We start from the raw sequence: 13,152 nt of genomic DNA, 5'->3' as shown, positions 1-13,152 counted from the left end.
GGTGGGCTGACGGGGGTGGAAGTCCACCTGGAGTCGGTAAAAGAATAAAAGAGACGTGAAAAAAAAAATGGAGACAGTGGGTGAAAACCACTCTTGCAAAAAGTCTGGCTGTGAAGTAATGAAGACAGAGGATTGTGGCTAGAGAGGTACATGGGAGCCAGAAAAATCTTCTTATTGTCCCTGTCTTCAAATGTTACACGTTAAGAGAAATGACCCAGGGGAGACAGAACGGATCACTGATAAACTGAATAAAGTTCTTGAGAAAGCACAGAATCCAAGGCACAGGCAGAAGAAGTGTTCTGGACCACAGAGAAGGGACACCTCTTCTAAAATGGCGGAAAACGGAAGTGATGCAAGGGTGTGAAGGTAGGCTTGTAGGTTTGGTGGCCAGAAGTTGAAGAATTTGGTTGCTTCAATTTTCGCAGAGAAGTGGGGAGAGAGCTCGTCTACAGGGAGAGTGAGGAGGGTACGGAAGCCTCTGAGTTAGTTACTGGAGTCAGCTGAGGTGAGTGAGGAGACTAGGGATCCGTGGTTTGATTAGTCGGTCCCATTGTGGAACTTTCTTCATTATTGTTATTATTATTATTATTGTTTTAATTTTTCTTAACGTTTATTTATTTCTGAGAGACAGAACACCAGTGGGAGAGGGGCAGAGAGAGAGGAAGACACAGAATCCGAAGCAGGCTCCAGGCTCTGAGCCATCAGCACAGAGCCCGACGCGGGGCTCGAACTCACGCGTGGCGAGATCAAGACCTGAGCGGAGGTCAGACACCTAACCGACTGAGCCACCCAGGAGCCCCATCCGCTGTTTGAACTTCGTGCAGGAGCACTTGCTACCTGCACGCAGCTGGTGACAGGCGCATCCCAGGGTGGTTCAGGAGTGGGATCTTGCCAGAAGGCTGAGATGAAAAGGCAGGAGGCATGGGGATTTACAGTAGTGCAGCATCATTACTGAGCTAGGATCTTGGCCTCCCATCCTGGGGCCCTCAGCCAACTTCAGAAAGCAAGGGCTAGGACAGGAGGCCCGAGTAAGGTCTGACAACCCCAGGAGAATTCTCGTTTTGATACTGAGCAAATATTGACCAGGTGATTGTGAAATATAACAGAGACAGCAGTATTTTTCATAAACCCTTCGGCATTTACTAGAACATAACAGCACCATTGAGAGTAATAGTGGCACAGAAAAGCATTGCCTGCGTGAACCACACCGAGAGCTTTCTTGTACTATGATGAGACACCAATTAGCTTAGTCAAATTTTTAAAAATGAGAGTTGCCACTGAAATTCAAGACGTTATAAACCATGTTCATTTTACCATTGGCCACTGCTTGCTATATATCTATGCTAAGGTGGTATTTCAAAGGACTTTGCCTAAGATCTATTTACTCATTGCCAAATCGGGTAGTTAAATGCTTTCAAGGAGCAAGAAGAATAAAGCTGGGGGTGCGGGCAGGGGTAATAAAAGACTTAGGAACAAAAATTGCATTTATTCCCTCAGGCGTTTAAACTACAAGGTTTAAAATAACTACTTCACCAGGAATAGCCGGGGGCCAGATGGCATCCGAACCCAGCTCCCATCTTACTAACCAGATATGTTTATTCTGCATTTGCGAGCCCTCCCAGCAGGCATCGGCCAGGACTGGGTTTCAAACCGAGAAGGAAAAGGGCCGTGGGCGTGCTCAGCAAGGCATTTTTCAGGGATATAGTGTTCTCTTCCACCCTTAGATGCCTACTATATTTATCGTAGGCAAAGTCCAGCTTTTCTATTTGTTTGTTTGCCCTTCAGAAAACACGCATCTCAAAATACTCAGGGAGCTGCTGATGCGACTTGCTGCCCGTGAGAAGTCTTTCCTTTATTTCACATTAAGTGATTAGAGTGAAGAAGGCAGTTTAGTTCATGTCTCCGAGGACGAGTTAAATAAAAGTAAGCTCCGGACAAAAATCTCCAGTAACTCACAGAGAAAATTAACAAAGATACATCAAGGAATGATGTTAGCCAGCGTTCGGGCGTGCACATGTGTGCGCAAACACACACACACACACACACACACACACACACACACACACACAGAGTGTTCATAGGAATAACATAAATTACTTTTGATAGTGATCCACGGAGTAAACGCAATTAATCTGGAAATGGAATTGTTGGTCTTTAGGGAGGTACTCACGGTCTGACCGTAGATTATTTCACAAAGGTGGCTAAAAGACTAGCACGTATGACGGGAAGAAACCAGGCAGAGATGCCTAGAAACATTCCCAGAATGGAACTGGGAATCGGGAAAAGAGTTTAAGAAATCAGTCCATCCCTCTCCTCTGTGAAGACCTTGTTCTCCCAAACCCCTGATGGCAGGAACTATGCCTAATTTATAGATTATAGGAATTAGATCTAATTTCCTGCTGAAATGTTTCAGGCAGTATCCCCGGTGGCAGAGGAAGGGAAGGAAAATGGAAAATCAGGGTTGGTGCCAGACCCCAGGGGCCCGGATTCAGCAGGAAGCGTGCAGCGTGGGTCCAACGTCCTGGCTCTTTTCAAACGTGGGCGAATGACGTGTGAATGGCAGCCCTGGGTGGCATAAGAGCAGTTCCTAAGAGCTCCCTCTGGGACCGAGGGACAGACCATGTACTGTTGGGCCACACAGAGGGCCAAGTGTGCGTCCAGCCAAGTGCACAGTGACCCTCTGAGCACCAGACATGTACTAGCTGGGACCTGATGGCTGTTTCTCGTGCGAGCCCAAACCTCTGGCACTGACTTTAAATTCCTACCACCCTCCAGCCAGCAGGATTATACACACTTACGCTGCAAACGGCTTCGCTTTCTCTCTACTCTGACAAACCTTTGCCGAAGTCCACGTTTGATCTGAGGAAAGTCGGAATGCACGGCAGGGTGAATGAATGCAAGTGAGGCATGGGTGGGTTCTGTCACTCGCCAGAGAGAGGCTCTGAGCGGCACACAGACCACACTTACCTGAGCTATGACGTCTGAGATCGAGGCACATCCCACCAGGAAACTGTATTTGTGTTTCAGGAGAATGCCGGCGTGGGTCCATGCCTGCCGGAAAGAAAAGGATTGGGCGTGAGAGACGCTGCCAGCACTGGCTCACTTCTGGTCGTCAGGATTGCCTGGGAGTTCCTGAAATAGACTTTGTACCCCCTGACACCTTAGGAGCACAGGACAAATTTTCAGTTGGTCAAATGACTGGAACTTGGCCTGATGGCTAGGTGCACACAAGATTTTTTTAAGTGGCATCCGTGACGGCACAGTATTTATTTAGGGCAGATTACACGCAGGCCGGTGTACTCCTTAGGTCCACGTGCCTGGCAGGAAAGCTGGGTGGCTACCAGGAACGGAGGAAACGCCGCCTCTCCCTCTCTGGGGCGGTTGGAGTGCCAAGGCAGAAGCGTTCTCCTTACACGAAGCATGTTATAATGAGGGCTCCGGGTTGGTTCTAAGTTATTACAGTCATTATGGGTTCTCATCAGCTGATTAGGGCTCTAATGAGGGCTCTTCTTCCCTCTTTTCAAGCCAGGGCAGGATCTGATCTGACACCTTGCTTTTGAGGGCAATTACGAGGAAGGTCCTCTGCGGGGAGCAGACCATGGAAAGCCCAGGGAAAGGTGAGTTCGGAGGCCGGGAGTTCAAGACAGGATCTGTTGAAAGATGATCCCTCTAACCTGTAAAGGCCGATGCGGACTGACACAGAAATCACATTTCATGTGAACTAAACGCAATCGGACAAATACAATTTATTCCCCTAGGTCTGTGTCGGGGCTGCACAGAGCAGCTCATCCTCCCTCAGCTCACGGGTCCCGAGGTGCCAGACGTGGAAAGAAATGCAAACCGTCGATAACGTTTGCAAATAGTGGCTTGTGGGCTATCTCTGTTGACCAAAGCCATCTGGACGGTAAGCTTTGTGGCTTTCAAATATTCTCTCTCCAACCAATACACCAGGGCCACGGTGCAGGTATGGGTGTGTAGGGGGGGAGCTTGGGGAGGGATCACCTGGCTCTTTATAAGTGCTCACCACTTTGTTCTTTTATTAGCAGTCTCCTACTGCTGGGTCTTTGGGGGCGGTTGATAAACGAAACACAGAAGTAAAGGGTGTTGATCCCCAGTGCTCTGGTGTCATACTGAGTTTTAGAAACTCTCTCATGGCAAATAAATACACCCGAAGGAAAATGGAACACGGGGCACGTAAGAGTCTGTGATTCACTTTTAGTCCCGAGTCCCTGAAGTCACTGTATAACCGTAATTCCTCTACGTGTTTACAGAGTCCCCATACAGATGGTGGGTGGGCATTAGAGCAGTATCACAGATTCTGTCTGGGAAGCTGGGCTTTTACTTCGGATGTGATAAAGGTCACATCATTCAGTTCTCTGACTTCAAGCACTGTGGTGCCTCCTTAGGCCTGCGTGGACACCATGGGGAATCTGGTTTTAGGAAATCCCGCCCCTGTGCCTTTTTCCTTTCTTTCTTTCTTTTGGGGGGGGGGCGGGGGTAATGTGTCTTAAATTTCTTATTTGGGAATAAGTAAGGAAAAGAAAATCCAGGTACCAGTGCTCCAATGCCCAGATCCTCGCACCTACACTGATGTGACACCAACTGGGCATCAGGGCCTCTGTGTTGAAACTATGAGCTTAGGATTTAAGGTTACTGTGCCAACCGGTGGAAAGCGGGCAGCCATTCAGTGAGGCTGCATCAGTAACCTAACTACAGGCAGTTTGACACTGCTGATAACACTCGAGAAGAAGGACCACGGGCAATTGGCCTTGTGTCATCTCGCCAAGGATGTGGGGCGGTGGCCTCGCCTCCAGGCAGATGCCCATTCACCTCATGCGTCTACACTACATAAAACTTGGGGTGAAGGGTGGTGAAAAATTGTACAGATTAACATATACATTATTTTAGAGAGAGAAAGAAAGAGAATCCCAAGCAGGTTCCGTGCTCAGCACGGACACTGGCATGGGGCTTGACCCCACGACCTTGGGATCATGACCTGAGCCGAAATCAAGAGTGGGACGCTCAAACCACTGAGCCACCCAGGCGCCCCCATGTTAACATATTTTCCCCCATATTAATATTTTTAAGTCTCCTCCTAAAAGTAATTTAAAATGGAGCCCAAAGAAGGGGTTTATTTTCCATCATTGAATATTATTGGAGCTATCTATATCTATATATAGATATATAGATTTTTTTTTTTTTTTTGGCTAAGTCTCTTTTATACCTATACTACAGAGGAATAGAAAAAAAGCATTCTCTGAGCACTCTTTAGTATCATGACAAAGGATTTAATCTATGGAAGGGAGCTGCCCTTAGTAATGTATAAAGCTGGCTATTAAAGTAATGAAATCCTACCAATATATTCAAGAGATTCTTATTCTAAAAAGATGTGGGTGGTTAAGCCACACCCATGGTAAGTTTATCAGAAAGCGGTCCTGATCCTTTGATCCTGAATATATCAGAAAAGATCTTTATAGTTAAATCAAATTTTCAAGTAGGCTCTCTGGCCTCCTGCCAGAACTTCTGGCAAATACAGACAATTCTCATAATAAAACAAAGAGACAGGATGCACTGGTTAAAAGTCAACGGTCCACTGGAACCCTTCTACACGGCTGGTGGGGATGTAAAATGGTATAGCTGATATGGAAATCAGTATGAGGGTCCCTCAAAAATTAAAAATACAATTATTACATATTACATAATCTGTCAATTTGACTTCTGACTATATACCCAAAAGGATTAAAGCAGAAAACTCAAAGAGGTACTTGTACATCCATGTTCACAACAGCACTATCAAAACAGCGACCCAGGTGTCCACTGATGGATGAATGGACGAACAAAACGTGGTCCTTGTAAAGGACATTGTGACGTGCGCTACGACGTGGGTGAACCCTGAAGACATGCGAAGTTAGGTGAACCAGCCAGCCATACTGTCTCAGTCCACTCGTATGAAATCCCTGGAGTGGTCCGATCCACACAGACGGTAGGACAGTGGTGCTAGGGGCTGAGGGGACGGGAGAATGGGAAGTTAGGGTCTGATGGGGACAGAGTCAGTTTCACGAGACAATAGGAGCTCTGGAGGTTCGCGGCAATGTGAAGTTACCGCATGCCATCGGACCGTATACGTAAGAACGGCTAAAATGGTAAATTGTATGTTACGTACACCATAGTTATTTTTTAAAAAGAGCCAACGATTGATTACTCACCATGGCATCCATAAAAGGGAAGGCAGCAAGATACAGGAAGGCCCTTCTCGTTTTGTTCCCCACGGACTCGTCCACATGGTGCAGTTTATTGATAATGTAGTAACCTAAGTCACTATAAGCTGCAAGGGGCCAAAAAAGACACATGGCAATGTTAGAAAAAGTTACCTTTGCAAGCTTTTCATCTTGACGATGCCAAACAACGTCAAACGGAACATTTGTTTTTCTGTAGAAAAATTATAAAATGCAGATGAGCAACGAGGAAAAAAACAAAACAAAAACGTCTACTATCTCATCCCCCTACCCAGAGGAGGGGGTCACGGTTAAGGCTCTGGATTCCAACTGCCCAGTTCTTTTATGGGGAGTGTGTGGTGGGCATGTGTGTGGGCTATGCATGTGTGTTTTAACATAAAAATGAGATCATACTATATATATATACTCTTTTGTAAACCATGAACAGCTTTCCATGATACGCTTCCATACTTAGGTGGTTGCGATGAGTTCCTTTTTGGCAGGTTTACTTAGCATCAACTTACTCAGTCTCCTATTAGTACACATTTAGGTTGTTTCTGTTATTTTAATACTGTGTAAGCATTATATTCACCTATATTCGGATGCATGATGGATTGCTCGGAGGCTACGTGTTTATATAGAGTGTTACTTATTTACTAAGAGAAAATGCCCAGTTGTGAATATGCCTCTTCAATAAAAAATGTAAACCTAGCTTTTCGCGGCTTGCCATTCTTTTTGTTTCATCCTTTGGGAGGAGCATGTGGGCACCGAGCCAATACCGGCTGAATGAATTCATAGCTGCCAACTAGACATAAAGGAAGAAAGAGAAAGGTCTTTTGAATGTATTGGCTAGGCATTCTGACAGGGGTTGTTAGCAAAGATTAAATAAATTAGTAAGCTATGTTTACCTTATTGATACATGTTTAGACTATAGAGGAAGATACTAATTGTGTTTTTCATTGTATTTTACATGGAGCTTTAATAACAGTCTTCCTGCTGTTTTCATTAAAAAATATGAATATTAATGCATACGGACAAGTACAGAAGCTGCTGTGAAATCAGAAAGGAGAGAGAATGCAGACAGTCTCATTTTACGTGAAATAGTAAGATCCCTCCCCCCCTTCAAAGTTTGGACGATGACTTAAAACCATATTAACTGATAATAAGAAGAAGCTGATCGTTAACAAATAGCCCTCCATCCTTTTTCAGCATGAGGCTTGAATCACGGGAATTTTGAAGTCAGCCAGGTCTTTGGGACGATATCGAGGATATTCAGAGGCGCAAATGGGAATCCCAGAGGGGGGAGAGGTGCACGTAAGTGATTTTAAGGGGTAGGGGGGTGGGATGGTTAAGACATCCGGAGTGCAAGGTGGGACTGGGGGGGGGGCAGTGCAGGAGGAGAGGTTGAAGCCCTCCAAGGGGGGGGGGGGGCAGAGGTGAAAACCAACTGGTGAGCTGCCAGGTGAGCAAACATGTCAGGTGTGGAGCATGGTGGGGCCAGCAGAGACACTGAGGCAGCAAGAAGGCATTCCGAGAGGCAGGTGTCCAGGGGCAGAAAGAGAAAAGACTCGGGAAGGTGGGACAAGGAGGAAAGGAGGCGCTATCTTCTCCAAATTGGGATCAGAAGGCACACAGATTAGACCAGCAGGCTAGAGAGGGCTTGGTCTGACCCAGGAAGGCTCAGGGGAGGGGCGGGGAGGGAGCCGGCCAGCCTGCCTTGGCGGCAGTCAGGTGAGCCACGCACTCAGACGTGGGACCGCAAGACAGACGGAAACACAAGGCCAGGATGAAGATGTCCCTTGCTCACGGGAATGAGTGGCTTACTCGGGGCGCCGAAACTTAGAAGTTTTGTCTCGGAGTTCATTGTTCCTGCTGTTTATTTGTATGTTTGTTTCATTCAGTCGGGAATCGACCACTGTGTTGGGACCTACCAGGAGGCGACCCAGCCCCTGCCTGCAGAGTGTCCCCTCCTGGCGGGTGAGGACAGCTGGGCTGGGTGAGCAGAGCAATGCAGTGCCAGCGGCAGGCGCCGGGCGGCTATGAATAGCTCACGGGGCTGACATTCTGGGGTAAAGGTTAGAGCCCACAGACAATGCCAGAGTGCACTTGACTGGACTCTGAAACCGGGGAAGGCCGAGATCCAGAGGGGCGGGGTGCGGGGCAGAGCTGCGTGTCCCCTTGAATTCGTATGTGGAGTCCCCTCCCCAGGACGGCAGAACGGGACCTCATTGGCAACAGGGCCACCACAGATATAATTTGGTAAGATGAGGTCACACGGGAGCAGAGGGGGGCTCCCAACGCAGTATGCCTGGGGTCCTTCTAAAAAGGGGAAATGTGGACCCAGAGGTGCACGCGCACAGGGAGAGCGCCACGCAGACGTGAAGCTGGAGATGGGGGTGATGTCCCTGCAGCCGCAGGAAGCCCCAGGTCGCCCTCAAACCACGGAGGCCAGGAGAGAGTCCCAGAAGGGAGCAACCGTACTGCCGGCTTCATCGTGCAGCCTCGTGAACTGGGAGACCGTGCGTTTCTGTGGTCTTGACCTCCCGGTCTGTGCTGCATTGTTAGGACGGCCCTAGCAGAGTCACACGGGCAGCCTCCAGGAAAACGGGAGCCAGAATTCTTTTCCTCCCTGGGACCTGTGAGTTTGAGCACTTGGGAGGAGGCCCCGGGGGCAGAGATCAATATAAATCAGCTTCTCCACCTTCTGTACGTTGATCTAAAGGTATCTATTAGGTATTTATTTATTTTTTAACTTATAATGTTTATTTATTTTTGAGAGAGAGAGAATGAGGGAGGGACAAAGAGAGGGAGTGAGAAGATCCCAAGCAGGCTCCGCGCCGTCGGCATGGAGTCAGATGCGGGGATCGAACCCATGAACTGTGAGATCATGACCTGAGCCGGGCTCGGACCCTTCACGGACTGGGCCACCCAGGCGCCCCCCTATTAGACTCCTTCAACGAAAGTATCAAAAATAGCGCCTTGATGCAGGACAATGGAGAGTGGACAGAAGGACGGCTGGGTGGTGAGCTCAGTTGCCAGGCTTTCTGCCTCTGCCAGGACCAGGCCTCTCTGGCCCTCCCACTCCCTTGCTTTTCTCAGCCGGCAGCTGGTGCTGGGCTCCTCCCTCCCGGCCTCCAGGCTCCGGGGGACTTTGGGACCTAGGGGCTGGAGGCCCCTTTGGCTTCTTTTTACTTCTCCTCCTTCAGCTACTTCTTACCTCTCCTCCTCCTCCCCCACACAGAGAAGAGTCCGATTGTAACTACAAAGGCTGTTGTTTCCACCCTGTGAGTTGGGAATATAAAATCCCAGCAGCTGTTTTTCACCCAAGTCCCCCTCCCTCCCTCCTGTGCCCCTGAGCTGTTCCTGGCTGGAGTTGTCCGCTGGGGGTAATTTGTTTCAAGTGCTTTGCATAGAGTCCATAATTACCAGGCTGGCCGCCTTCACCTTTCCTACCCCTCAGCTTCTATAAACTGCCCTACCTGGATTGTTCTGAAACAGCTCATACTCCTGATGAAGAGCAGAACGTAAAAAGGAAGAACTCAACAAGGCTTTTGAAGAGATGTAAACAGATTTCATGGGGTGGCTGCAGCAGAAGAACTTGGCCTTGGCCCTTTTATAGGCAGGCAGCTTTTGACCCCACCCAAACAAGAAGAAACCGGAAGGGTCATTCAGATCCCTAGCTCTCCTGCCCTCGGCCCACCAGCGTGATGGACCCCTGTCGAGAATCAGTGGCTCTTCAAGCTTAGTCATCCAGGACTTAACTAGCACTTGTTGCAAAATGCCACGAAATATTAATATTAATCCACACAAGTCTGTATACCTAGATTTTCCCATGGGAACTGAGGAGACAGCCCTCCTCCCAATCAAGTAATAGGACAATATGTGTATTTCCAAGAGGCAAATTTGAGAACCCTTATTCTCCTTCAAATTCCCAAGTTCCCATGCTTAAAAGTCTTACTTGTACTGATTAGGTTGCTAGGTTCTCTATTTACTAGGCTTTTCACACGGCAGGTAACTTGACCCCTGTGCTTCTAATGAATCATTTCAAAGTGTGTGCTTGTATGGCCAGTATTTAAGTCACCTCAACACATGCGGGTGAATGACATATGCATCAGGCACTATGCCAGCTAACTCTACTGTGAAGAGGCTGGTTTCCTACGTGGGGGCTGGAACAGGGACATAGGACACAGCCCTCTAGAATCTGCGCTGTGCAACATTTACCTGAAAGATTTGGGCGTGGGAGGTACAAACACTGCTCAGGCCTCAGAGATGTATCATAAACCCATGCATAAAGTCAGTAAAGTAAATGTGAAATCTTAACACAAGAACATGAATTCTATCTCATTGGTATCAAGACTCCGTGGAGTGGAATTTGTAATAATTTACTGTACGATATCTTGCTTCTCTCTAAAGAACATGCCTTATTCATATCTGAATGCCCAGGATCTAGCCCACTGTAGGTGTTCAATACATGTTGATTGAATAAATGCATGAATCCACCATCTCCCAAAGAAGTGTTTGGGGGAGACTGATTGCAAAATGTCCCTGATTCTTCTCTCCTCCTTATATCCCTTATCTGCTAGGTAATTTTGTAGTCCCTCCGGTGAAAAGTTGGAGTCTATATTCCCTACCCCTTTGAACGTGGGCTGGCCTGGGATTTGTCTTGGCCAGTCACGTGCAGGGGTCGTGACGGTGCCCCTTCCAATTCTTGGCCTCAAAAGGCCTTGTGGGTCTCTATCTTCTCACTTGGGGTATTGCCACAGCTGTGCACACAAGCTCAGGCTGGTGGAAGAGGGCTCAGCTGTCCCATCGGAGGCCATCTGGACCAGCCTACTATTGGCTGACGTCCCCCAGTGAGCCCACCAAGATCAGCAGAGCCTCCCCCTGAGTCTCCACTGACCACAAAGGCATGAGCCACCAAGTCCAAAAGAACCACCCAGATGGCCCATGGTCTGGTGAGCCAAGAATAAATGCTGTTTTGAGTCACTGAGTATTGGGGTGGTTTGTTACCTCGTGATACACTTCGTGACTGTGCTGAAACTGTCCATTTCTAGCACCCTTGCTGGTTTAAATTATATCAAGTTGTACCCTTTTACCTTTACAGGGCTGGTCTATAATCCATGAATAATGGAGAAGCTTGCCGAGAGGGGAACACTGACAAATGGAACCACTCTAGAAGTTACTTCAATTGCTCCCCGTAGGAGCATAGGAACTTGTTCCCCTGAGCTCTGCTGACTGCCCAGGCTGGAACACGCAAGACGCCTTCCAGGGCACTGTTGAGAATAGATGCGTAAGGAAATAAAACATCCACAGCAGTGGTGTCTCCGTCGGTGGGAATTAGGAGGTCAGGCAAATCTAACTTCACGCACGTGAAATTAACTAGGACTCCAATGAACCCACATACACGGTCAGCAAGTTTTCCTCTCTTTTATAGATTAATTAAGAGGGGGAGGTGGAAAACACCTACACCCTGACCACTGGCCTAAATTAAGGTTTGGTGTGGCAAATCCCACGCCCTGCAATTTAAAAAAGTGATGTCTCATCCATGAGCCCATGACAACAGTAGTGGCTACAATTTAGCTAAAATGAGACACTTATTGGCAACTTCTAACAAAGAAGCTAGAAATACTCCCAAGCCTATTGGCAACTTCTAACAAAGAAGCTAGAAATACTCCCAAGCCTTCTGCAATGTGGACATCTAGAGCCAGGCTCTGGGGCACACAGGATAGACTCGAACTCCTGGGCCGGTGGATCCCCTAGACTTCGAAGTCTGTCAGTCCCAACAAAATTCCAAGTGTCTACGCAAAACAATCGTTAAATACATCTGGGATGCGGAACCATTCTGATTCAAATCTAAGATTTTTATCGATTTTAAAACTGAAAATTTTAGGCTGCATTTGAAAAATGAGGCTGATTTTTATGTCAATGATCCCTTGTTCCTTGTAACAGTTTCGATAACACAGGACACTCAGCTTTTTTTCTTCCATGACTACTGACGGCTAGTAATTAGCTTTTAGTACCGAAGTCTTGTTCAGCTATGACAAAAACAGGGAATGTTAGGGTTATTCAGAAACCCAAATAAAAACTGGTAGCAAAAGGGAACTGATTTACCCATTGAAACAAAAATTTATCTAGATCTATTTATTTCTCTCTGTCTTGCTTGTTTTTATTTTAGGAAGCAGAGAGGGGCAGATAGAGAGGGAGAGAGTCCCAAGCAGGCTCCGCACCGTCAGCGCAGAGCCTGACGTGGGGCTCGAACTCAACTCATGAACCGTGAGATCCTAACCTGACCCGAAATCGAGAGTCGGATGCTCAGCAGACCCAGGTGCCCCTAGACCTACTCATTTCCTGTATGGAATTTTCTCAAAGGCATACGCCATCTTTGAAAATGGTCCAGATGAAATCTAGCTGCAGAAGCTTTCTTCAAAGCACAGTCCACGAGTTAGTAGTATTCAGAGCCTGAGCTGAAGGAAAAAGAGCATCTCCTCCGCCCAACCCCAGGCCCTGAAGCCCCCAGCCCAAATTAAATGGTCAATACCAACACTTTGGCCCCTAGCAGCACCTTCTCATTGTCTCACACAGCTCTGAGCACAAGCCTCTGGGCTACATTCAAAAGGAACACCCAAAAGGCCTCCCACCCTTTACTTTCACAGTCATGTAAGTAAACATTAGCTGCCATCTGAATACAAGGTGAAGGGTTTGGGTTAATCTTCTGGCTCCTTTATTCACCACTGACATTCATGATTCTCATAGAGCCAGTGCTCTTTTGAAGGCACACAATGGGTTTACGAGCTGTTATTCACGGGTTTTATGCAACCGGGCTCAATACATGTGCCACTCAGTTTTTATGCCTCCTAAGCTGAGCTGTTTTAAAAGCCGAGGAGGAGCTCGGAAGTCATGCTCTTAGAATTTTATCACCACCAAGAAGGCAGAAGCA

At 47.6% G+C, this 13,152-nt stretch overlaps 1 protein-coding gene across 2 annotated transcripts in view; it reads right to left on the bottom strand.

The window, feature by feature from the left end:
• ANKH (ANKH inorganic pyrophosphate transport regulator) overlaps positions 1–13,152 on the bottom strand; it is a 139,163-nt gene that overhangs the window by 42,154 nt on the left and 83,857 nt on the right. For both annotated transcript variants that reach the window (XM_047823495.1, XM_047823484.1), the window contains exons 3-4: positions 6,207–6,325; positions 2,968–3,051 (exon numbers count right to left, since the gene is read on the bottom strand). In XM_047823495.1, the coding sequence (XP_047679451.1) occupies positions 2,968–3,051; positions 6,207–6,325 (203 nt within the window). The remainder of the gene's footprint in view (positions 1–2,967; positions 3,052–6,206; positions 6,326–13,152) is intronic.

The sequence above is a fragment of the Prionailurus viverrinus genome, chromosome A1 (genome assembly GCF_022837055.1).
Source record: "Prionailurus viverrinus isolate Anna chromosome A1, UM_Priviv_1.0, whole genome shotgun sequence".
NCBI classification, from domain to species: domain Eukaryota; kingdom Metazoa; phylum Chordata; class Mammalia; order Carnivora; family Felidae; genus Prionailurus; species Prionailurus viverrinus.
Note: the sequence above shows the minus strand (reverse complement) of the source record. Positions and strands in the feature narration are given on the sequence as shown.